The 25,614-nt window shown below is 40.8% G+C and overlaps 2 protein-coding genes across 2 annotated transcripts in view; one reads left to right on the top strand and one right to left on the bottom strand.

Annotated features, from left to right (window-relative positions):
• Window positions 1-22,472, top strand: part of PHLPP2 (PH domain and leucine rich repeat protein phosphatase 2) — a 32,604-nt gene extending 10,132 nt beyond the window's left edge. Inside the window, exons 3-19 of the mRNA XM_072422531.1 lie at window positions 1,145-1,278; window positions 4,464-4,654; window positions 5,574-5,699; window positions 6,012-6,166; window positions 6,251-6,397; window positions 7,522-7,752; window positions 7,873-8,072; window positions 8,162-8,222; window positions 9,525-9,620; window positions 10,342-10,497; window positions 11,408-11,608; window positions 11,988-12,150; window positions 12,338-12,468; window positions 13,088-13,198; window positions 13,280-13,474; window positions 13,823-14,048; window positions 14,410-22,472. Of these exons, the coding sequence (XP_072278632.1) occupies window positions 1,145-1,278; window positions 4,464-4,654; window positions 5,574-5,699; window positions 6,012-6,166; window positions 6,251-6,397; window positions 7,522-7,752; window positions 7,873-8,072; window positions 8,162-8,222; window positions 9,525-9,620; window positions 10,342-10,497; window positions 11,408-11,608; window positions 11,988-12,150; window positions 12,338-12,468; window positions 13,088-13,198; window positions 13,280-13,474; window positions 13,823-14,048; window positions 14,410-15,516 (3,631 nt within the window). The 3' untranslated portion in view covers window positions 15,517-22,472. The remainder of the gene's footprint in view (window positions 1-1,144; window positions 1,279-4,463; window positions 4,655-5,573; window positions 5,700-6,011; window positions 6,167-6,250; window positions 6,398-7,521; window positions 7,753-7,872; window positions 8,073-8,161; window positions 8,223-9,524; window positions 9,621-10,341; window positions 10,498-11,407; window positions 11,609-11,987; window positions 12,151-12,337; window positions 12,469-13,087; window positions 13,199-13,279; window positions 13,475-13,822; window positions 14,049-14,409) is intronic.
• Window positions 22,473-22,815: 343 nt separating this feature from the next.
• The window catches only part of MARVELD3 (MARVEL domain containing 3), a 43,760-nt gene continuing 40,961 nt past the window's right edge, over window positions 22,816-25,614 (bottom strand). Inside the window, exon 4 of the mRNA XM_072422533.1 lies at window positions 22,816-25,526. Within this exon, the coding sequence (XP_072278634.1) occupies window positions 24,955-25,526 (572 nt within the window). The 3' untranslated portion in view covers window positions 22,816-24,954. The remainder of the gene's footprint in view (window positions 25,527-25,614) is intronic.

The following is a 25,614-nucleotide window of genomic DNA, read 5'->3' as shown; positions in this document are numbered from 1 at the left end:
AGTCCTAAAACATATGGCTGATGCACTATAGAACCCATACAGGGCAGGTAAAAGAGGTGGATGATTTCTGAAAACAATTTGTAAAAAAGCGGAACAATGAACCAATCAGAAACTCACTGCTTGTGCAATTAATCAAGAATGCTTACATTCCTGGTGGAACTTTGGAAAATTCGTTATTCTGCCCCAAAATACCACCATCATTATAACCATTGGATAAAATAGATGAAACACCTGAAAGAAATTTCATCAGCCATTTCCTTGTTGGTAAAGCAGCGGGATAAACTACGGATGATACCTACATCCTATTCAATAAGACTGAGCTTGTTTGCTTGGGCAGAGTGAAGACTTTCCTCATTGTGTCATTCAATGAACATTTATATCATTGCTAATCCACTTGTCCACATCACTAAGTGATTGTTTCCCCTGAGCAAATATTAAACATTGGCCTAGTTTGTCTGGAAGTTATGTTGTGCTCCGATAGAGATGTTTATGTATCAAATCTTTTACGCTCGCATAGAAAAGTTGATGGTGATTAAGACGATGATAGATGACGCCATGTTGTTGGAATATCATTCTATTTATAGTGTAACGCAAGATGATAAATCTACTTTTATCTGCTTCACAATTCTTCCCTGATATCATATTCACTATGAGTCTCATTAAAGAGGACCTGTCTGCTAGATACAGTCACTAAAAGCTGAATTCCCGGCATAAAGACGCACATGGTTACAGCTGCATTTAAAATATTTTTAAAATGTGCGCAGTGAATTACCTGAATTCGATATTGTATGAGTTTCTTGCAGCAGCGCTAATTGGGAAAAGGGAGATAGCACAAGGTATTAATCAGGGGTGCTATAGTATAGTGAATGAGCTGATAGGAGTTGAGATGTTACTGTCCATTCACAGGGTGCGGTAGGGAGGAGACAAAAAAAAATGGGGTTCCTTCCCCTACTTGTAAAGCACCTTTTGCTTGAATGTCACCTTTGTATTTAATATTTGACTATAGCTAACCTAAAAACCTCTACCTTATGGTAATGCAATTTAAAAATTCCTTAGAATAATGGAAGCATTCCCAGTCCATTGGGATGTGACCTAAAGTTTACTATTTGCAATTTGTTAGCTGAATGTTATATTCCATGTACAGGAGGCTGGAACCCGAGGAACGTCCCCTGCACATCATCTACAAGTACCTGTCAGACCTGGGATTTCGGGACCCCTTGAGAATACAAGAGGAGGCAGCCCACTCAGATCTTGGCTGCATGATCAGATTTTTCAGTGGTAAATTGCTTCTTCTATGTTTGACAGGTTATGTAAGATTGCTGTATGCGATAACTGACCACCTAGGCCGGTATTAGATGTTAGATGATGGTCAGACTACCTAACCCAGACTTTCTTAATCTTTTTAACATGGGGGAACCCTTGAAACAACTTTAAGGTCTTCAGGGAACCCCTGCTATATTTCTGTTACTATCCACAGCTCAAGGTATAACCATGTGGGGTTCAGTGTGAAGAATAACATATACATTGGTAAGAATGTCACCCTTACAGATAGCAAAAAAGACCATTGGTGTCAGTGAAACTGACCTGAGAGGTGCAAATTGTTCATTGCTCAAGGAACCCTTAGCAACCTCCGGAGGAACTCTGGTTGGGAAACTCTGATCTAACCCATCCATTAGTATCCAGGGTTCCTCAAGAGGTTTCTGGGGTTCCATGAGCTTTGGCTAATTGAGCTCCCATGTGATGGTGACTTCATTTTTCTGTGGCAGTCGCATGACACTAAAGCTCTTTAAAGCTATCCCTAAAGAGGACATTTACGGATACATCACTATCCACCAGTGTAAGGTGTATTTTATTTCACTGACCTCCAATGGTTTTACTCAGGGTTCCCTAAGACCTTAAACTTATTTCAAGGATTTCCCTGGACTAAAAAGTTTGAGAAAGGCTGCTCCAACCAATGTGTGATTATTATGTATTATATTCGTTTGTGATGGTTGTGATCAAAGGTGTACTTTATGCATTGGGTCGGCACTCCTGATGTTGAGTGGGCCTGCGAACAACACCCGTCAACATGAGCCCTTATAGTAGTATTCTAACATTAAAACATAAGGCTACCTAAGTGTGCTGGTTTTCTTCCAAAAACACTTCTCTCTGCCTATGCTGATTGTTACCAAGTACGTTGTTCTCAACCGTCTTAAGTGATGATCTCAGAACCCTTCCCTTTAGTTATAGACACTAGAAGAGACTTGGGTTGTGTAGTCATATGTTGTTTTTATTGTTCTGATATGGAATGTTGTTTTTATTGTTCTGATTTACAAGTGTGAACAGGCACCCGTGGGTTCATTCAGTCCCAGCAAGCACAGGGGAAGCCGGGTATCCTGAAGAACAACAACTATTCCCTGGAGCGACCTTGCCTGATCCATACCTTTAGCTCCACTTTAATAGGGGTATTGTCAAGAAAATCCTATTCCATGTTGCCTCAAGTGTATCTTAAATAAACAAAACCCAGACCGTCATATGATTGCTGGCTCACACCATCCAAACACTCATCCTCCATCCGCAAAGATCACATGACCCAGTGCCTTTTAGGCATATGAGAAGCACTGAAGGGAACCTGGAGCAGGAAAGCAAATTATTTGATTACTCTCTGTCTATACCGTTGGTTGTTTTAAAGTTAACCTGTCACGTTAACAGTCAAGTCCTTATCAGTATGCTGATCCTGAGTCAGTGGCTCAAAGTATTGAACCAAGAGGATCAATATGATGGATGGGCAGCTTTTTAGAAGCAGAAGTGTGTGTATGTATAAAGAGAGCGGTCATTGCCTGCACCAGTGCTTTTTCCTGTAGGATCTGATTGCTGTTCATTCTGTCCAGGTGACAAAGCTCTCACCTGTCGTTCCCTCTTTTGCACAGTTGGCCCTGAGCTCTGCAGACTTGCAATAATCTCTTTACAGCCGGCAGGTCATGAGGCACCCATATTTGTTTTAAAAAAACTGCCTCTAATCTGCTCGTAAAACAGCTGCAGGCGCTGCAGTTGCTGACGACGTATGGTGGAATTGGCAGGGTGAGGATGGGTCTATCACATGTTCTTCTCCGTAAACCTTTCGTCACCCTAGGCTGTAATTGTCACAATAAAAATGTGCAAATATGACAAAAAGTTACAACAAACAATGTAGCAAATCAGGTTTGGGTTCCCGTAATGTCAGTCTGTACTTGGTTTATCATACATTCAAACGAGTTTCTTGTATCTAGCCGGACAGATATAGTCTGGATATACACTCTTCAATATTTTTATTCATTAGATAATAACATCAAATTGATCAAAAATATTCTCTATTGATCAGTTTTTCACATCAATGTTTGAGCAAACATTGTTAACACCAACAACTGATCAGGCTAGGAGTTTTGGGTTTCTTTTTTTAATACAAACTATTGTCTTATACAGATTAGTTTTTGAACAATTAGATGGTACATCGAATACTTGTAGTCAGCTGCAAGGCATCAATTTATATTTAATGTTCACGGAAAATGATACCACTTAAAGATTCCCCCATATCTCTTGTTCTGATGACAGCTGTGACATGTTGGATTTCCCATTACTTGAGTGTTCTCCCCAGCCTCTTTTAGCAGGGCGCACCACCCAGCACTTTTCATTAACCAGTTGTTTTTGGGTGATTACTGAAAAATTGGGTTGCAATACAAGGACGCTGACCAGTTGGAGTATAATAAAAAGACGATGGAAAAATTTGACATACTTATTGGACAGAATTATAGGTGTAACTGTATCCTTATGGCAACAACAACAACTGGGAATACTAACTTTGGCATCTATTGCCCTGTCCACTTTTTGACCACCTACAGACTTCAGCTTCTCCCTGCCAAGATTAATGTGAATATAAACATCCTTGGTGTGTTTGTTTTAAACAGGGAAAAAATAAAATTGCATGAGCTCAGTCTGCATATTTTGTACTATAGTAAGTAGGTACTTTCAGTTGGTTATATTGGATCACTTGCTTCTATATGATCTTTTGTACATTATTGTTGTCCACCAGTAGATGGTGCTGTGTCCTAATGTTAAGTGTTGTCAAACTCTAATAAAGGGTCAGACTGCAGGAAATTGGTATAAAGTTTACATGAGGACACAACACCATCTAGTGGTGTGAGCTGAGTATAAACCAGGATTCTTTTTTTCTAATGGCTTTTGAACCATTAAAAAAAAAGGTCTTGGTTTATACTTGAGTATGTAGATATATATTTTTTTTCTTTGGGGGGGTTTACTTTAAGAGTTACGGTATGTACCAACCTCGATTGGTCAGTCTAATCCACAGATCTAGGCAGAGTTTCTAAGAGAGTAGCCTTCTTCCATATAAGCTGCTGCTGTGTACTCAAGAAATTGAGCCTATTTGTTGGGGTTCCTGAATCTAAAAACTACTTTAGATATAATAATTTTCCTATCTTTATTGTTAGAAAAACCAAGCTCTGTGGAGCAGTTGGACCGGATTTTGCTTTCGGGTGTTTTTAACGTACGTAAAGGCAAGACTCAGCTACACAAGTGGGCGGAGAGGCTGGTGGTTCTCTGTGGTACCTGCCTAATCGTCTCGTCGGTGAAGGACTGTCAGACGGGGAAGATGCACATTCTGCCTCTTGTGGGTGGCAAGGTGAGCTAAAAGGGATCCACATATCGCTTATCATAAAGGGAACCTGTCACCAATGGCCAGTTGTAACAATCTGAATCTCCACTCTTATGGTTGTTCCAAAGGTTTCAGGCTATAAGGTCATACTATCTTCTGTTTGGTACTGAAAATGGATATGTTTTAAAATGTCATACATGAGAGGTGCTTTATATTTACATTAAAGCATAGTTAAACCCAGGAATAATATCCTGCAGCTAACAGTTAACTTTTCCAAGTTATAAAAACACTGCCCTGTCTTGAAAGCCACAACCATAACCACATGCAGAAACGCCAATATTCATTATATCATGGGAAGGCAATGTGGATTCCAATCATTTAGGCTAAAGGTTTTAGGCTGGAGGGGTGGGCATTTTTAAATACTGCCTGCCCTTGGTAATGCCCACACATAACTCTGAGACTAAATCACTAAAAGTAAGAAAAGTGAAAAGTTGATCATGGACAGTCCAAATCAGTTAGGAAGGCCTTGATGTTTTTTGTAGTCTATCAGACATAAAATAAGGTTGCCTTAGGAAACCTGCTGTAACATCTAATGCTTTTTGTGCGGAAGGAAAAGTATATAAAGAAATGCTGCTTATCACAAGAAGACATGTAAAAGATGAAGAAAGGTAAGTTTGGAAATCCGCTTTAAGCTCTGGCAGGTCAGTGGGTTGACATTTTTGTTTTGGCTGGAAGAGAATACAAGTGAATACTATCACCCACAGCAATCCTTGAGAGCCATGGCTGCTATGTTATAACAAGAGTGGAGATTCTGATTCTTACTCGTTCCCATTTCTGAAAGTAGAAACAACAAATTAAAATTGACAAATTCAAAATTACAAATGCTATGGTAGGTAATCAAGATTTCATATAGGTCATTTTATTATTATATTTTTTCCCCTTTCAGATAGAGGAAGTAAAAAGGAAACCACACTGCCTGGCCTTCTGTTCTGCTGAAGCACAAGCTCCTACCTACCACGTCAGCTTTGAGTCTGCAGCAGAATACCAGAGATGGCACCGACAAGCAACAAAAGTAAGCGGGGCAGCTGGGATTGAGATATAAATGTATATGAAACACGTCAGGAAGGAAATGATGGGGAATATAGGGAATAGGACAGAGAACAAAACATATTTAAATGATTGTCAAGATTTTTTTACAGTATTTTAATAGCTTGCTGTACCTTCCTGTGCTGGTGACAACCACACACCTCATTTCTGTCGAGGGGACAGGAAGTGAATAAAAAAAAAAAATCCCTCCATTGGGGTCACAGACAGGAAAAAAAAATTTCCTGTCTTGATCAAAAACAAGCATTAACTTTTATGAACCATTATGTTTCTCTTCCAGGTGGTATCTCAGAGGCTGAGCACCGTTGATCTCTCATGTCAGAGCCTAGAAGAGATTCCCGAGCACCTATTCTACTGCCAGGACGTCACGTCCCTGAACCTCCGCCATAACTTCCTGCAACTGCAGAGTCCAGCAGGAGTGAGCAGTCTCTGCAGGTACTCACATGATCCATGCTATGTACTGTCTGGGCCAATTTCATCCCATGGCTTAAGCTGACCCGTCTTTGTTTTTCTGCTAAGGTTTTCACAGCTGAAGAATCTCAATCTGTCGCAGAACAGGCTGGGATATTTTCCCATCGAACTTTGCCAGATACCCACACTTACAGAACTCAATGTTTCCTGTAATGGACTCACACAATTACCTCCACAAATTGGTCAGTTGCTCAGGTAAATTACCTTTTGAAAAAGAGATATTCGGGTGACTATATCAAAATACCCATGGTAACTTTCCTATTCCTTCTGTATTCATTTGGTATAATTACAATCAATCTATTTAAATTTTCACACCACCGGTGATAGTTGAAATAGGGTTTTTGGTGGTAGTGCTGATGGGCAGGTGGTGGGGGAGCTACTAGCACAAGGGGACAAATAGGTGTCGTGTTTGTATTTATACAAGGGACAGAAAGGAGGTGGTGGGCGTTGATATGGAGTATGCAGAACTGCATTGAAATCTGTTAGAATGTTCTTGCAGTTTAGTGTATACTGTTGACAAGTAAGTAAGGAAGGAAAGACAATCTGGAAAACGTGTTGGGCTCTCCTCAACCTACTACTATCGCATACCTCCAGAAATGACAAATTGAACCCCCAACCTCAAGCACCAGTGGGATACATTCATACGGCTGGCTGTACAGCCACTACAACCATGTGACCCCTCTACATTCCTGCACATTTATTTTGGACTGTGAGAAGCCCAATCATAGTCATAAGCCATGGGTCCGTAGTATGACCACTGTTAATGCCGATGCCCTCTCTTGTATCATAAAAATCAGCTGCCATAGACGCTGCTGGGACTGTACTAAGACCATATGGCCATACTTGGCCAGCTACAATTACCATGGCCTATGAATACTCACCTAGCATTCTCAACATTCACAGACCCATCTGTGGAGTTTAGTGCAGCCTTCTACCACAATTTTCATACTTTATCAATAGTCAAAACTACCCTGGTCCACCCAGCAATGCCCCTTAACTGCAGTGTGACATTGAGTAAAGAGGGGCTGCTGCAGAGGATCTTCGCAAATTTGGTTTAGGCAATGCATACATGGCACTTAAACCTAAAATACCAGCCTTTTTATATGTCTTCACCACTAAAACTTTCAGGTAACTGGCAGTAAAGCAGCTTTAGGGGGGTTAAAACGACAAATAACAACAATGTTCATTATTTATTTGTTTTGCTAAAAAAATGCAGCCTTGGGGTCACCTTTAAAATAGGATAGAAAAATGTGAATTGCTACGTATAGGAATAATTTAAAATGTTGTAAGTCATAATATTTCCTTTCCTTTACATGCAGTTTGCAGATACTGAACCTTGATGGGAACTTCCTGACGGCATTGCCGGATGAGCTGGGGTCTCTGCAGCAGCTGACAAGTCTTTGCCTTGCATTTAATGACCTGACCACCATTCCCAAGGTGTATGAGAATCTTCCATCTGTGGAGAAATTGTGTATGGCAGGGAACCGACTGGAACTTCTAAACCTTCCGACACTCACAAACATGACACACATAAAGGTCATAGATCTGCGGTAAGCTGCTGGGTTCCTCAAATGTAACACAACACAAAAAAAAAAAGAATCCATGTCCTAGTATGTTATCTTTGTGAACTGAGCCATGATAGTAATGTATGTTGCCTATTTCTTGTATAGGATGAATCAGCTGACTCAAGTGGGTGCCAGCCTGGAGGGGATAAACCATATCACTCATTTTGATGTGCGCGATAACCAGCTGTCCACCCTGGACCTCAGCTGTATGGGGAACCTGGAGCAACTGCACTGCGAACGGAACCAGCTAAGGGAACTAAGGCTGTGCGGCTTCTCCCTACGGGCAATCTATGCCGGCTCCAACAGTAGGTTATTTCATCATCCATCATTATATCCCAGCACTGTTGTTTCCCATTTCTCATAGTGCATTTGGATTTTCTGTCTCCCTTCTCAGGACTAACCTCAGTAAATGTCTACTTGGCACCCTCTCTGCTCCATACTCTTGACTTGTCTAGGTAAGTGGACAGACGATGGTATGGAGACACTTGTGTATGAATTAATGTGAGTTGAGGGCTGGAGCAGTAAGATTTTCAACCAGATTGTCCATCTTCTGCTTCTGAAGAGTCGCATCTTAGGCCACTGTGACATGTTTTTGCTGTATATATTGAATTTTCTCTATGGTTAACTGAATCTTCTGATAACAAAAAAACTTCCAGTTCTGGATCATGGTAATTAAAGTCCAATAAAATTTCTGTTCAGCTAAATAAATTCCAGAGGCTGCAAAACAATTAATGCAACCACAGCCTGATCTGGAATAACACCTGCACAGCGGCACCCTTGCACTGGAGATGCAGTGTAGCATTGCAGAAGGCTGACCTAAACCCAAATGAGTCAAACCTATAGCACTGCAATTCAGTAAAGATTAAAGCCTTCGGGGCAGGTCCTTTCCTCCTCCTGTGTCATTGTTTGTATAGGTTTGTCATTTGCAACCCCTATTTAATGTACAGCGCTGCCTAATATGTTTGCCCTATATAAATCCTGTTTATTATTATTATTAATATTAATAATAATATTAAATCTTCCCTAGCTATGGCTTAACAGGGGGAATGCCTGACCTCTATAGCGTAATGCTGCTTTCACACAGAGAGCAAAGTTCCCATACTGTGACATACTAACAGGTCGATAGCTTTTGTATTTTGGGCTGTATATATTTTTAATTAATAAAATATGTAGCATTTATGCACACATTGTGTCTTCTGCAGCTGGACTGTGTTTGGATAATTTAGGCTGAAATTTCAAATAGGCTTTCAGAAAACTAATTACCAGTACCCAGTGCCATGATCGACTTTATAAGGCAAGGAAGATCACAAACAAGGGATCTGGAGAACCTCCAAAAGGGACAGGTTTGGGGCTGCAGATGATTTAGGTGGGTCCCTACACTACTAATAGTATTCATAGTCCAGTCCCCTGTGGCTTAAATGTCCACAGGAACCTCAATGGCTACGTCCTATCCTCGTGATATGGTCACTGAACTGATTACAGTACATGTGTGATGGCACCTAGAAGAGGGGTGACAACAAGACCATTCAGAGACCAGCATGCTGGTCATATACAGCATACTAATGAAGCTGTTGTTGCATTGAAAATCAGCAGGGGAGGGGGTAAATATGGGGCCAATGATTGAGGTGAATATTACTGGGTGTAAAAACCTTTACAAGCTACAGATTGTTAAGCAGCAGGTATGATTTATTTTGTTTGAAAGCATATTAAAGCATTTATTAGCTTAGAGACCCTCTAACAGCATGTCTATATTACAGGAATTGCCTTGCATCAGTGCCGGAGTGGGTATGTGAGGCCAAGAAACTGGAAGCTCTGGATCTCAGCTGGAACGCGATAGCAGAGCTGCCTCTCAGGTAATAATAAAAGTTGCTGATGTCTCCTCTAGACTGTTTTAGTACCTTCAGGTTCCATCCCATGTCTGCAGTAGCTCACAAAACCTTAAGGATGTGGCCTGGTTCATTCTGAATGGTGAAGCTCTGGTACTTTCTTATATTGCTAAAGCTTTTCTGGCTCCTGCACATTTGAAAGAGCCCACTAAAATATTGCCCTTTAGAAATGTGTGGGTGTGGAAGATGGCGACCTGCAATGACACTACCCAAAACGTTGCCTACCAGAATGGAAACCGCTCTAGATATGAGGGTCTCCAGAACATATCAAATCTTTACTTTATGAGTATAGATTCACTTTTAAAGCTAATACTTACATTCATTCCTGGGACCACACAAAACATCCTAGCTTTGCTAGGAAAAGAAACCATTGTCTACTGAGCTCAATAGCTCAAACTGAAGTTTACAAGAGAATGCTTTAGTCAAGGCCCCCTCCTTCCTTAAGCTCTGTATTCAAGGTCAATAAAGAAGAATACATTGACTTTCTTAAAAGAAATAACTACTGCTGTACCCTTTCTTTATATTCACAAACTTCAAGTTTTCCCTGTGAATATTAAAAAAATATTGCAGCATAAACTGGCCCAGAATTACTTTTAAATACTTTGAAAACTCTCAATGATAAATGTAAATGTGTCTGAACTTATGAGAATGTTTCCATATGTTGCTGACTTTGCTGTTTTCCTGGCAGGATAATGGGCTCTTCCAGTCTGCGAAGACTGCTGCTTGGACACAACCAGCTGAAGAGCTTACCGTGTCCCATGGAGTCTGTTCCCCTGGAGACCCTGGATGTGCAGCACAATATGCTGAGACACCTTCCTGACTCTCTCTTCACCATAGCTTTAAAGTAAGTGTCCCGGGAGGACAGATAACAGTCACATCAAGGTCTGTGAGCCAGAAAGCAAAAAAGTAGAAGTCTGGTATAAAGATATCTTGTCAGACTCCTTTTCTAATTACTATTTTATGTAAGGATAAAGGTACATGCATACTTTTACTCCAGCTGGCTTTGTTTTTATTTTTACACCTTGCTGTGCCAGAAATGGAGTTTACATTATGTACTTCTAAGAGTGTTTAAGGCTATGAGACCTTCTGATCTTTCTTCTCAGCCTTGATGTATACCAAGGTCCTTGCAGCAGCTGGGGATGTGCACAATATGCACCAACAGATTTTGCATATTATCCAAGGCATTCCTGTCACTATAAATATTAGGTTGTCCCTAGCAAGCAATGTTCTGGGACTGCTTATCCATTCCATGGGGTCTTACTGCTCCCACTGCATTAGGAAGACTTATAGTTCTCCTGCTGTGTTTTCTGCAATGGCCCATTGTAGGTGGGGGGGCTAATATTTCACTGTTGGAGGCAACAGTGAACATTTTAAGCTAGTAAACCTTTCAGCCTACCTGGCCTTCACCCAAAACTAAGTAGAGTGATTCTTAAACCTACAAAGTTGTCTTTTGAACACCTATGGGTTTTTTTTTTTTTTTAGATAGGACTGCGGAGGGTTCTAAAGTTTTATTGCTGCAACAGTCCTCACTTTACCAGTTATTTCGGATAGAACAGGATAGATAGGATAGAACAGATGTTCCTGCATGTTTTCTAATTTAATATTTATTAGGTTACTTGAAACCCATGCCTTTTTAACTAAGCTGTGCCTATAGAATTCAGCTTTTCTCCATCTTAAAATATTTGGTTTTTGGTACATATCCCTACATCTGTTGTGATTTTAACATTTCCATTTATATGGATGCGTCTTTTCAGTCTCAGGTTCCTAAATGCATCGGCAAACATCCTGGAGAGCCTTCCATCGATGTTCAGTGGAGAGGAAAGTGGCACTAGGCTGCAAGCCTTCTACTTAACCAACAACCAATTAACCGACCAGTATGTTCCTTTCCTGACCATCCATGCCAACCTCAGGGTCCTTCATCTGGCCTATAACCAGCTGGAGACCTTCCCAGCCAGGTGAGAATATAGCAGCTTGCATTACCATATGGATGTAAGCCTTTTGTTCATATCACATGTTAGAAACATTCAGTGATGCCAAGCTAACAGATGAGGAGAAAGTCTTGATTCTCAAGTTACAGCAATGCATATTTGATAAATAAGCCTGTGCAGTTATATCATTTAGGATTCTTGAATGATCTCAGTTGCTAGAGGTACACTTTTTCCTAGAAATGCAGACTAGCTTTTACAAATATGTGGAAGGATTTTTATACTTTTACAAAAATGTGGAAGGATTTTTTTTTACTTTTACAAAAATGTGGAAGAATTTTTATGAAGTATGTTGAAGCCTTGTTGGCCCTTAGTTTGGTTTCCTCACTGATTCTTTCCCCTCTCGTAGCAAGCTCAACAAACTTGAGTTCCTAGAGGAGCTGAACCTTAGTGGTAATCGTCTGAAGTCCATCCCCAGCACGGTGTCCAACTGCAAACGTCTCCACACGCTCATTGCCCACTCCAACTGTATCAGCGTCTTCCCGGAGATCTTCAACCTGCCACTGATCCAGGTCTCACCCTACCTTTAACCATACATGACCTCTCCTAGCTGTCCATGTTTTGCCTCGATCCCCTTATGTCTCCTCCTCCCTCTTACCCTTGCAGGCTGTGCTACAGCTGTAGACATGGCGTACATGTCATCTCATTGACACTCACTTGGCCCATGGCATGAGATATTGCTGCTCTTTGTTCCTGCAGCTGGTGGACCTGAGCTGTAACAACCTGGTGGAGATCGCGACCCCAGAGAGCCTGCCTCCTGTCCTTCACGAGCTGGACCTGAAAGGGAATAACGACCTGGTCCTTGACCATCAGCTTCATGACGTCTTCAGGTAATTGGACATTGCTTTATTCATTTGTTACCACTCCAAACTCTGCCACTAGCTAAAGCAGCTTTCCAAGCCATCCTCTGTGCCATGGTGGGGACTGGCAAGAGAGAAAATGTAATGATAACTACTATCCCTCTATATGCTTTCACCTGTATTTATCATATACAAGGTCAAATTCTGTTTCTGTCTTAGTACTTTAAAAATTTAAACCTGACATAGAATGCAAACCTTTTTCCAACCATAGGAACCACAAATTCAGATTTTACCCAGCTGGCATATAGCAATTCCCAGTCCAGGATAAAATAGCAAAGTGTCTTTGGCAATGATGATGCAAAAACCGTTGAGGGCTATCCACTTATATTGAGAGAATGCATGCTTTAAGAGTTATTGAATTCCATCTTAACCTATACTGTGTGCATATGTGCATTGTGATGCCATTGGCACCATATCACATTAACCAATACAGGACACTATAATGAGCGAGTGCTGCATTGGAAATACAAATGTTTTACATTTACAACTTCAGAATGGACAAAAAAGCCTTAAGGAAATGCACATTGACTCAATACAACACAGATGTGATTGGCCATATAACACTTATTTTGTTGCTTTCTCCATGTAGTCACATCCCTATCTTGAAAAGCGACAACAAACCATTGCCAAATTCTGACCTGCCAGCGCCGTCCATATCTTGCAATCATGGCTTAGCGGAAATGTCCGGACAGCGCAACAAGTGAGTATTGTTGGTGTCTTTGACACGGCTTCTTGCTTTAATGAGTTTGGCAACTATTGGTAACATCTGTCCTTCCTGCAGGCTCTGCGTCTCCTCTCTGGCCGTGAGCGACTTTGCAGATGGTGTTGAAGCTCTGTATGGCATGTTTGATGGGGATAAGAACGAGGAGGTTCCACGTCTGCTGCAGTGCACTATGGGAGATGTCCTGCTGGAGGAGCTGCAGCAGTCAAACTGCGACCGAACCTTCATGTGCCACACATTCCTGGTGTCACACAGGTCAGCCGCCATGTCTTTGCCGATAGTAAACTGAGAATTGACAGCTCAGAGATTTTATTAGACGCGGAGGATTAAAGTCCAACTCCAGGCAAAACATTGTGTTTTAGATACAGCAGGGAAGGGTTACAGCTTCTGTTGCTGTTAGCTTTAGGGATTGAACGTATCTTAGCAGGTAAGTGGGTGAGGCTTGGATATTTCATAAGTATGAGAAATCCAATCTTAGCCTTCCTACGTTATCAGAGCTATTGGCAATCATCTCATGATCTATAAATAGGCTGCTAGGATGTCCTTAAAATGTTTTGGTATATGATTTCAGTGGTAATAGGATAATGCTGATTCTTGTTACAGGAAACTGGGAACTGCAGGCCAGAAACTGGGCTCTTCTGCCCTCTTGTGTTACATTGGACGCGGTGCAGCCGATCACAGCTTCTCCCTGACAGTTGCCAACGTTGGGGCTTGTCAGGCCGTGTTATGTCGGAATGGGCAGCCTCTTGCTTTGTCCCGGGTTTTTAGCTTGGAGCAATGTCTCGACGAGCTTTTACGGATCAAAGAGCAAAAGGCAATTATCACTGAGGTATGTGCAATTATTTTTTACTTGTTCCTATTAAAGGTTATGTACAGGATTTTCCAAAAGTGTTTTAGATAAAAGTAGAAGTCGTCAGTTTTATGTAAGCAGTGCTATTTATATGTGTTATTACATTGAATGGCTTTTTTCTGCGTATATTTTGTAATTGTATGTACATGGGGTCATCTCTCTTTGTCTATTACATATGTAGGTTTTGCTTTCTGCTTTATAGTGCTACAGAATCCTTGATCTTAAAGTGTAATTTCATGTTTTCTTTTAATGTTCTAACATAAGATTAATCGTAGTTTGCTTTGTTCTGGGTATCAGACTATTATTTCTCCTTCATCTGTTCTTTATTTTGATCTTGCAGGACAATAAGGTTAATGGTGTCACTTGCTGTACCCGTCTGCTGGGCTGCACCTATCTACACCCGTGGGTGCTCCCAGATCCTCATATCACCACATTGCCACTGACCGTGCAGGATGAGATGTTAATTCTGGGGAACAAAGCACTGTGGGAATATGTACCTGCAACAGAGGCAGTACAAACCATTCGCCACCTTCCTGATCCACTGGCCGCTGCTAAGAAGCTCTGTACTTTGGCACAAAGCTATGGCTGCCCGGACAATGTAGCTGCACTGGTGGTGTGTCTCACTATAGGAGAGGACACCTGCACTTGCGAGATGCACACACTGACGTTACCTAATTCATCTGGCTTAACCTCTGCAGTTGCAACAAAAGAGTCTCCCGATTCGGTGACACCATCCTCCAGCAGTGGCATTGCCTCTGAATTCAGCAGTGAAATGTCCGTGTCGGAGGTGAGTAGTGAAGTTGGATCCACGGCTTCAGATGAGCATGCCATAGCCGGCCTAGAAGGAGGTCTCATCCTACGTCCTGAAAGGAGGTGCAGCTTGCACCCCATTCCCTCAGCCAGCACCTTTCAACGGCAGCCATCTTGCGCCACCTTCTCCAGCAACCAGTCAGAAAATGGTCTAGACAGCGACGAAGAGCTGCAGGCTGAAGGCCTCATTATGGGCAGCCGGCTGGAGGTAGAAGTGGACATTCACTGCAGCAGGCAACATTCCCCGGAACCATCGGGTGTCGGCACTTTCCAGAACCTGGACGAGGACAGTTGTGGAATTTCCATGCAGATTCTACAACAGAACACCATAAATCACAACCCAAACCAAGAGAAGGACGAACTCCCTTCCTCAATGTCTGGGCTGAATTTGTACAAGAAGAAGCACTCAAATGGCTCTGTGGTACCGCTCGAAGAAATCCTTAACCTAATAGAGGTGGCTTCTGAAGCTCCAAAGAGAAAAACTGGTTATTTCTCTGCTCCTTCCCAGTTGGAACCCGAAGACCAATTTGTGGTTCCTCCACACTTAGAAAATGAGGTGAGGGAGCAGCTGAACGATTTGGAGTCTGGAGCAGAAGACAGAGTCAACGCCCCTGAGGAGTTTGACACTGCCTTGTGACCTCATGGATCTCGAAACCCCAGGATCAATAGTGATCCCACTATTGCACATTTTACAACCCGAACATTGCCAGTTTGAACAAAAACAACAAAGACGTTCTTGCTACTGAACCTTTTGCAAAGAAAAGTGTAACTTTTTTTCTGTGAAACCATAAAAACACTCATCCACCCCCTACATGGCTGATGGATCTGCCAATCACAGCATACCTCTCAATCCCTTCCCTTTTTAACACCAAATGTTTTGTTTAGCTTTTTTTGTGCATTTAATTTATTAACGCGTTTTAAATTCCTGGTTGTTGAGCCAATGAACAAATGTGAATCTAATCCAAATATTTATATTTTGAACTAAGTGAATCTGCTGAAGCTATTTCACCCTCAACCATGGCTTGGTCCTTTGGATGTGGCCTGAAGCCCTTTGCCTTCACTGGTGTATGATATACAGATATATAATATAAGAAGACCCGTCGCTGGACAGAAATTGGTCATCTGATTTATATTTTTATCCTCTTTCAGAAAGACAATGGAAAAGATTTGTTCATTTTACAACAAATACATATTAAGTGCATATATAAACCACTCTCAAAGGCATGAAAAATGTAATAGATTTTTATTTTAATTGCTGTGTTTTACAGCTGCTTCATAGTAGAGCAAACTTCATCTCTGTTCTGTTTTAAAGTATATAAAAAAAAGTTTGTTTTTTTCCCATGCCCTGCTTGGGCTTTTGCCTTGTTCCTATGAGGAATCCTGTACAGTATTTCATACCCTGTATCTTCTGGTGGCTTCATCATAGGACCATAATCAGTGTTCTCCCCAGGATTTTGGGTGGGAAGAAGCTTTAGGAGAATGGCAGCCCCTGTATTGAGGCCAAATTTTCAGTAACAGCCAGGTGGTTACTGAAAGGTTCCGGGTGGTGCACCCAGCTAAAAGAGGCTGGGAAGAACACTGCATATTGAGCATGTAGGCTGGTGACAACATTACCTCTTCCAAAAAGGACCGAACTCACCTGTCTCAGCTGAGCCTGGGTTTAGGATTCCTTTCCCACAGTCTTGGGACAGTTGTACCCCCAACACAACTTCATATCTGTCCCAAGTTCATTTTGTAGACCCAATGTCAAGAAGTTGTGCATGAATACCCAGCTCTACTGATAAAGTCAAAATGGGCTGACATATTGCATGTCACCCTCTGCCAATGCCCAAAGTACTGAATATGCACTGGGCTGGTGGTATTGAATACCCAAAACTCAATGATTTTAAAATTCAACTAGCTTGCCTGTCATAAGCCAGAAAATGCTAAAGGATCACTTTAAAGTAAAAGGAAATGGTTGAGCAGTAGGGCAATAGTGGCAGAGCATGGTTGACGTAAGCCCTCCCTTTAGGGGCTTCATTATTAAGCTACGAACAAGGGACATTTCATTAACTTTTCTAAGGTTCATGTTGACCAAGGCACTTGCCTTGATTATTTTCTCTAAGAGAACAGAGATGTTCGTTATCTGCTGCATCAAAACCGCTTATCTCTTAAGCACTTTTAAATGAATTTTATTTTTTTTCCATTATTCTTGTAAATGACTTTCAAATAAGGCAGCAAACGAGAAAACGGTAACAGCCAAGAACATTGAAGGTTTGGCGTCTGTGTACATTCCTTTTGTGAAGCTGTAACGATTCATACGCTTGCTACTTTCTGAAGTATTTCACTTGTATGAACACCTGTTATACACAAATAGATATTTTTCTTAAAAAAATAAAAGTTAGGTGGGGAGGGGGGCAAAAGAACCTTGGTGGAAGATAAATTATCAAAAAGAATTCTTAATTTGTGACGGAGAAGGTTGACTTTTTTCATTACCTGCGGACCCAGCACACTTTAAAAGAAAGGTAAGGAGGTTGTTTTAGTTCTAGATGCACTTTTTTCCTGTACCTGCTTGATGAATGCAAAGAGTCAGATAGAGAAATGAAAAGTAAACCTTTGCTGTGAATGGAGTCTTCTACAATAATGATATTGCTATATATTTGTCTCTCAGCATATGGCTGCTGATCACTTGGACAATAATCAGCTTTCCTGTAAAGTGTTTAGATTAATGCACAGATATATGATGGGGGTGAACATTAAAAAAAGAGTGGGGTGTTAGTCTGTGTGTATAGTGGGGTTTGCTAGCATAGCAGTTTTAGGTGTTGTGTGTTATCAGGGGAGCTGTAAATGGAATGAAAGCAACACCAATCAGGTTCTGATTAATGTAAATCTGACTTTACTTGGGGCAATCCAAGATGAGCATGTTGGGAGAAAAAATACAAAAGCAGATGTCCTTTTGAGAAAAAAAATGATCTGTAGATATAAGCAGCTGAGGTTGTGTGCAGATGTTGACCTGTCTGGTAAAAGTCTAGCATGGTTCTGCCTCCATATTGGTATATTAATCTGATGGGCAACTTCACCAATAGGAAGCTTGGTGATGAACATACATTTTCCTGGATCTATGTAGAACTTTGGCTGCTTATATTTTTCCACCGACCAATGGTTTGAACTGATGGCTTTCATGTATACTTATAAAGCCTGCCTTCTCGTTTCTTGGTGGGTTTACTTTAAAGGAGAGCTGTACTTGGATAAATATGAGCCATTCCTGTTTGCAGAAGTGCTAGTAGCTTGGTGGTCCAATAACTTTTAGAACAAGCATGCAGATACGAAAAACCAAAACTCTTGATCTGCATATTTGTTGAGTCCTCTGGCTTTAATGAACACTGAATAGATTTGTTTTATATGTGCTTTGCTGTGTGGAGCACATTCAGAGCTTGACACTTGCTGGCCTCTTGATGATGTACTTCATGCCATCTGTACTTCTGTCCTTGATGAGGCATTAGTAGGGATTAAACACTTGTTGGCCCTATTTAGGATAGATACAAATAGGACTAAACATGTTGTAGAGAGGGATTTTTAACGTGCCACAATTAATATTAACAAAAAAGAAACATCTTTTATTTGACAAATCTATAAAATCTTGTCAAATAAAAGATGTTTTTTTTTTATTAATTAATATCAATTGTGGCACTTTGAAACCCCCCGGTGTGTTCAATCCCTATTTAATTTGGGGTGTGATTCCTACTATTTAATCTACTGTGCAAGGGGGGGTTACAACCTTTTCTTTCACCTTAATGAGCCATTATATAAACCCAACCATCAGTGATACAAGTTTTCTATGTGATATATGTGGCTGACAATACTCAAGGTGAACAATATCCAGCCAAATGTTGGTGGACACCTGACCATCATGCCATTCTATGTGGCAAAAACCTATGCAACTCCAATTTTTTTTAGTTCTCCTGTTTCCATCAAAGTGTCTCAATAATTCTACAGCTTACAAGGACATATTAAAGAATTGTACACTTCAGACTTTAGACAGGACCCTTTTCTGTTCCTGCATGATTGTGCCCTGGCAAAAAAAGTTTTATAAAAACTTGGTTTATCATGTCAGATGTGAAGATACTCTAGTGTTCTGCACACAGCTCTAAACTCAACCCTATTAGAAATTTGGGAATGGAGTGGTGGAACTCCACAATACACACAGTTTTGGAATGAGATCTCCAGCTATCTCATGTGTGATGATCAAGTTTCTACAAAGGTTTGGCGGTGTTGTACTTCCAAGACTTGAACTTTGTTCATCATCAGAAATGTTTAATGCTTATGGTGGTTGCTTTAAGACTGCCCCTACCAAAGGTAGATTGGTCTGCAAATGACTTAAGTGCAGGCCACACAGTGTTTAACTGAGCTGACCATCTACAAGCCCAGACATGGGACAGGGACCAATCCTCGATATTGCTTGGCTGATGAAAAAACAATTGCATGTGAGATGCATATGCATGTCTAATTAATGTGTGTGATCAAGTGTTTCATCCTGGCCCCTTCTGTATCCAGCTGGGCAACACTCAACCTAGAAAGCAAAGATGGCCTTGTTTACAGTAAAGGCCATTGTGTAGGTGATGATCGTATCGGGTAAGGGGGGGTGTAAATGGGGAATTCTACAAAAGGCACAGGAGCTATGAATACTACGTACGCTGACCCTTCAAATTGCTTTTTCCTTCTGGACACTGAATCGTTATTTCATACCATTGCACTCATCTGTGCAATAAGTATTCTGAAAACAAATCTGTTTACCTTTGATTAAATAAAAAGTGCCAAAATTTGTATATTCCAGCAACAAAAATCAAGCAAGCATATCTTTCCAAAATAAAACCAACGCTAGGAACAGCTTAGCCATACAAACACAAGTCTTGTTTTATTCTTTTTCAACGTCATAAGTTTGGTTTTCTGTTCATGGTGATCACATGACCAGGGACAGCACTGATTGGCTCCAGGCCACTGAGCTGTCTTTACTTACAAGCCTCAGGTGTACTTTTGAAGGTGCAGGAGAAAACGATGGGGCAGAATTATGTCTGGATAGGAATACTGGTAACTTGTTTTCTTTTTGGTGATGCAGGTCTACCATATCAGTAAAGTTGGTAAAGCTGTAGGGGGTGTTTATCATACCTACAGTAAACTATTTATTTTAGCCTTTATCAGGAAACATTGCATCCCTAAAACCTATAGGTCATGCTATTTCTTCTCCACCAGTTGTAATACAACAGCCTCACAAAATTAGATTTTTGTAAAGATGATTGGCTTTCACAGACATGGCCTCCGGGTATAAGTAGTAATAAAAAATGTGTTGCACAAACACATCTAGATTCTTTAAGGACCCATTGACAATTGCTGTTTTGTAGTATGTTAAGGCAGCTCATTCATGATAACTGGACATGCAGAGAAACTGACTGAAAAAAAAAAGCACTGCATCATTTTTAATGCAGTTCACCCCAATGCACGTGTGCTACCAGCTACTGTACTTGTATGTGATGTGGAAAGGCATGCCTTACTGAAACACATGGGCATAGAGTCAGTTGGACTCTAATCCGTTTTACTTTTACACTCCAAAACCTCTTACTCTATTGTTTCTTGTGTTTTTGAGATACGGTATTTAAAATAGTACTCTTTTTATCATTGTAATCCTTCATATCAGAGGTCCCCAATTCCTGGGCCACAAACTACCCCTTCCCCCCTGCCCGTGGCAAAATTGTATTCTATGCTACTGGGCTCTGCTGTCAGAAAGGTTGATGACCACTGCTTTATATGATTCTGTATTTTAATGATTCTGAAAAGATGTGTGTCCTTACTCTTTGGATTCTGAAGTTGCTATGAGCTGTGCTGGCAGTTGAGTTTACTTTAGGATGATTCTGGTTGCTGTGTTCTGCTGGCACCCTGTTGGATAATGAAATATTGAATAATAAATGGATGGATAATGAAATAGCATGGAGGTGTCTTGGAACTGAAAGGAGATTCAAGGTTTGCTGACTGGGAGTAGTTGTATTGGTTGATCCCAAGTCATACAAGCTATGGGCACAGGTAAAGCCCAATTAAACTGTTATGGTAATAAATATGCCCCCTTTTTTAAACTGCTGGCTACTTCAGCAAAGGTTCAATCCCCTTTTGCAATGCATAGAAAGAGTCTAACTGCTTCTCTTGCGTACAAAGCTGCAGCACTCCAATGGTTTAATTGCTTCGATCAGCAGTGCTGCTTTGAGAGAAAAAGCAACCTTTCTCCCACAGACTACTACACTAAGAGGATTCTTCTCCACTGAGTACACCATGTTCTTTGCTTTATTGTTTTAATATCTCATCTTATGCTTCATGTTAATATATCATAAGTTTTAGATATATTGATTAAAAGCCGGGGTTCCTTCTGGTTGAGAAAGGCTGCTCTGTCATAAGGAGGTGACTGCTACCAGTAGGTAACTTGTACATGTCTTGGCTTAATAAAATAATAATTTATTCAGTATTTTCAGTGTTATCAGCCTTGGTCACTCACTCCTGCTTGATAACAGAACAACTCCCTTATATGTTAGATCAGTGTTTCCCAACCAGCGTTCCTCTAGAGGTTGCTAGGGGTCCCTTTTAAAAGTTTGAGCCTCTCCGCTAAGTTTTGATCTTTTTTGGCTATCTGTAAGGTTAATATTCTTTCCAATGACCAACGCTGCAAGCGGAATTCTTCCCTCTGACTACTACATTATTGTACTGTGAGCTGGGGTTCGCTAAGACATGAAAGTTATTTCAAGGGGTCCTCCACCAGGGATGGTGATCTCTCAATAACTTCTTCTAACTTGCATAAAATTCCTAGGCAGCTTTGCTTTGCTCCTGAACAAGCACCTTCAACGGGAACTGCATTTCCCATACATAAATCTTGATGGTTTCCTTCCTAATAGGCTGGTTATGCTGCCATGTAAAAAAAAATAATTTCTTTCAGCTTCTTCTTTTTCATGACCTGCATCAAACTGATAAAAAAAAGGGACAGGTCCCCTTTAAATTAGCCTTGTTTTGAGGAAATGTTGTGGTAACGTACCAGCGAGAGTTGTGATATTGCATGTACCAGCGAACCAGATTACTTTTCATTGTTTGAAAGGTGGACTGTGTATAACACAATGTTCCCTGTAGCACTGATTCTTGAATTTACTAATGCACTGCAGTCTGTGTCAATGTATGTTTTTTGTGCTATGACGCATCCAGATCCCTGCTGAATCTATGAACATTCATTGATAGGTTGCTCATAAAAAGGGAATGGTGTATGGTTCCCCGAAGCAGAATGCACCGCAGGGGCGGTGCCTATACCATGCCCATGGCCCAATCATAGCAGCTGTGACACTGCCCCATCGGGGAAGCCAAAGAAGTGAGAGCCTCTAAAGCCATTATTTGTACATTTTATTTTAGCAAAAGCAATAAATGTGTATATATGTACAAGTTTTGATTTTTAGGCTTTGCTGGTCTAGAAAATAACCCACCTAAGAGTTTCCCTAAATTGTTAACGTGCTGCCCTTCCTAAAAACCCATGCTGATTATTCCGTTCTGAAATTCCTAATTTATGTATAAATTAAAACTAAACCTAAAGCATGTTGTGTGTGTTTTCATTTATTTCTTTCAGATTTTAATGTGATTGATATAAAATGGAGGATAACAGTTTTGCTTTAAAGCTGAAATGACGGAAGACATAAAATTCTAATTAATGAAATGTATTTTTAAAGTTCATTTAAGAACCTGAATTTGGCTCCTCTACAACAGCACTCAGACTGGCGGAGGTAGGGGCAAAACTAGTAGCCAATCCAGTATGCCGATTGGAGCAGAAGGGTGGACGGCTGCTTCCTCACTACCCAATCACAGGCTGGAGTTGGAAGGCGACCAGACTCTATTGTCAAACAGTTTGCTTGTTGCACAAGTAGACAACCAATAAATACACTTTATTCTTTTCTATATTTTACTAGCAAGTATGAAATGCTACAGGACTTAGAAATGTTAATTTATGCAAGAAAGTAAAAATTAATATATTGAATGAATATAAGTTTGATTTAAATAGCAGCATTATATTTACTGGATCAGAGAATACTCTAGGTTTACTGCTGTACTCCTCTAGGTGGCGAATGACACACTCAGGTGGCAGCAGTGCCCTAGCTCTCACACGGCAGATATACAGTTATAAGGCTATACAGGAGTCCCTATGCACCTTCACATACTAATAGGGCTAATTTTCAGAATGCCAGGCACAGGTATATTTTTCACTGCTTAGGCAAATAAACATTTCTGAATGTTCACCACCACAAAATTTCACTTAACTGTTTTTGGTCTTGTAATATACACTCAGGAGACCTGCAAAGCGTCAGAGGGCCTCCTATCTATAATATGCAATTTTAAGAGCCAACTTCCTCTGAACTTACAGCCATTCTGCAGCATTGTTTCTGGTTTTAGTTCAAACAGTCCATTCAATCATTTCCTCAAATTAGCATTAAAATATTGAACAAATTGAAAATGTGATCAACCAAAAAAGATTATTAATCTAGTAAAAGTTGAACATTTTTATATATGGAATGAGTTAGGAGTTTTGGGGACTTCTTGATAGACAGCTATTGGATTGTTATGATTAAACAGTATTTAAAAAGCGCTGAAATGAGCTCTCATGTTGGAGCATGTGACATTCTCTTTTCTTCACAAGTATCACTACAGAATCAATCACACATGGATTGCCCTATTTAATGTACAGCGCTGCGTAATATGTTGGCGCTATATAAATCCTGTTTAATAATAATAATAATAATTGCAGTGTGGGGTAGTGTGATTGATACATTTCTGATTGATGGTCAGTGTTTATATTGAGCAAGTCAACTAAATTATACATTTAATAAACTAATGTCGGTTTATGTATTGCTAGGCCTTACACTAAACTAATTTTGACTACAGTTATACCAGAATTATCATAGAATCTGTTGGGCCCATAGGGAACTAACTACAGAGAATGGGGACTACAAGGGCATGGCATTTTCCTAATGGAGGCTACAAGGGCAGGAGCAGCCTCAGTTGAGCAATAGAAAGCTATAACCCTCACAAAGATGGGCAAAGGGCCAATCTCCATTGTTACTTGTGATCTCTCTGCAGCTTATTTTTCCCTATTAATGACTTGATCCACCTTGATCTGCATGGGGTCAGGGTAGCCATCTTGGCAGTGGCAAGGTTTTACTTATTCACACGAGACCCTCCAGCAAGAAGAAAGCAGCACAGTAGTGATATCGCCAAATCTTGCTGCTAAGATTAGCAGTCTGTGCCATGTGATACATTCTCTTTAGAAATATATAGGGATTTCACTGGGACAACAGTAGCTTGGCAGAAAAACTGGACTTTTCAATCACAGTTTTTGTTAAGTACTTATTTACAAAGTGCCTGAGCTCAGTGAACATGCACAAGAACACAGCCCATCTATTTATAAAGCCCACATGACAGTAGACATTATACAGGCTTTGTGCACTTTTAGATAAAGTTCTCCTAACACAAGAGTTTTTGATGAACAGTTCCTCCCACTGGGAGGTAAAATCAGCTTCTACATTTACTACTGCAGTTATTTACTATCACCAACAAGGGCAGCTTTCATATTTGACTGCTTTCCTCTAAGACCTTGTACTCAAAGGCTGATATACAAGGAGTACAAGCATTCAGCCACCTCTAGGCAGCACAGTTGAATATTGCAAAGCAACTTTTAGGTTGCATTTGGGAGTTATTCTATCAATGGGCATGCAGGTCATTACTATTAACAAGTTACAAGTAGGTTCTGATTCTCTAAACTTAGAAAAAGCTGCTGATTTGGGTTTTAATTAGGCGACATCCTGCACATATATTTAGATCTGTTTTACCAACCTTAAACAAAGGCTTAGGGTTGCTTTACTTTAAACACTGCTCCTATATCCTAAAAGTGCATTAGCAAGTATGGTTTTGTGTTGTGTGCTTTTTATCAAAAATATAGCATAAAAACTTTTACAAAGGTACAGCAGTCCTGATAGCATATTTGTTCACGTCACCTTCGTGGCACAAGTCAGATTGGCACCCTCCAACATTATTGCAGTATAGCTTTCTTTTCTCTGTAGGCGCGGATGGCTAAGACAGCACTGGTAGCATATAATATAACCAGTATGATTGCAAATGCAGCCGCACCTCCATCTGTGCCAGCTAGCTCGCAGTTCATCCAAGTCAGGCCATTTCTGGCATACAGTATCTCTCGCCTCCTACACACATCTGTGCCATTGATCTGGAGGGCGAAGTGTAGAAACACCCCCACCGCAGCAACGTAACCAAGAGAGGCCAGTAAACTAAAAGTGGTCTCTATCATGAGCCACCTGTCAGAGAGCTGAAGCAGATGTTTGGATCCTTTGGCCAGGATGGCAAATGTCAGAGTCCCCATCAGAAGCGATACAGTCAGGCCACCATAGAGCAAGGGGGAGCGCAGCAGAGAGAACTCCTGGTCCAGTTGACGCACCTGCTGGAGCTCCTGACCCTCAAATGGGTAGTACCCTCCTCCAAAGCCGCCACTTGCCATGCCGGCACTGAACCCAGAAAGGACGAAATAGGAGGAGATTATGCAAATCAGTACCAAAGCGTTGAGGATCACCTCCAACATCTGCAGAATACCTGAGGTGAGACAGAGAGAGAGAGAAGGCTAAGAACCCGCTTTCCATGTCCTAAAGCATGACACCCATCTATCTGGGATGTGAAAAAA

Source organism: Pyxicephalus adspersus, chromosome 9 (genome assembly GCF_032062135.1).
Source record: "Pyxicephalus adspersus chromosome 9, UCB_Pads_2.0, whole genome shotgun sequence".
In the NCBI taxonomy this organism is placed as follows: domain Eukaryota; kingdom Metazoa; phylum Chordata; class Amphibia; order Anura; family Pyxicephalidae; genus Pyxicephalus; species Pyxicephalus adspersus.
Note: the sequence above shows the minus strand (reverse complement) of the source record. Positions and strands in the feature narration are given on the sequence as shown.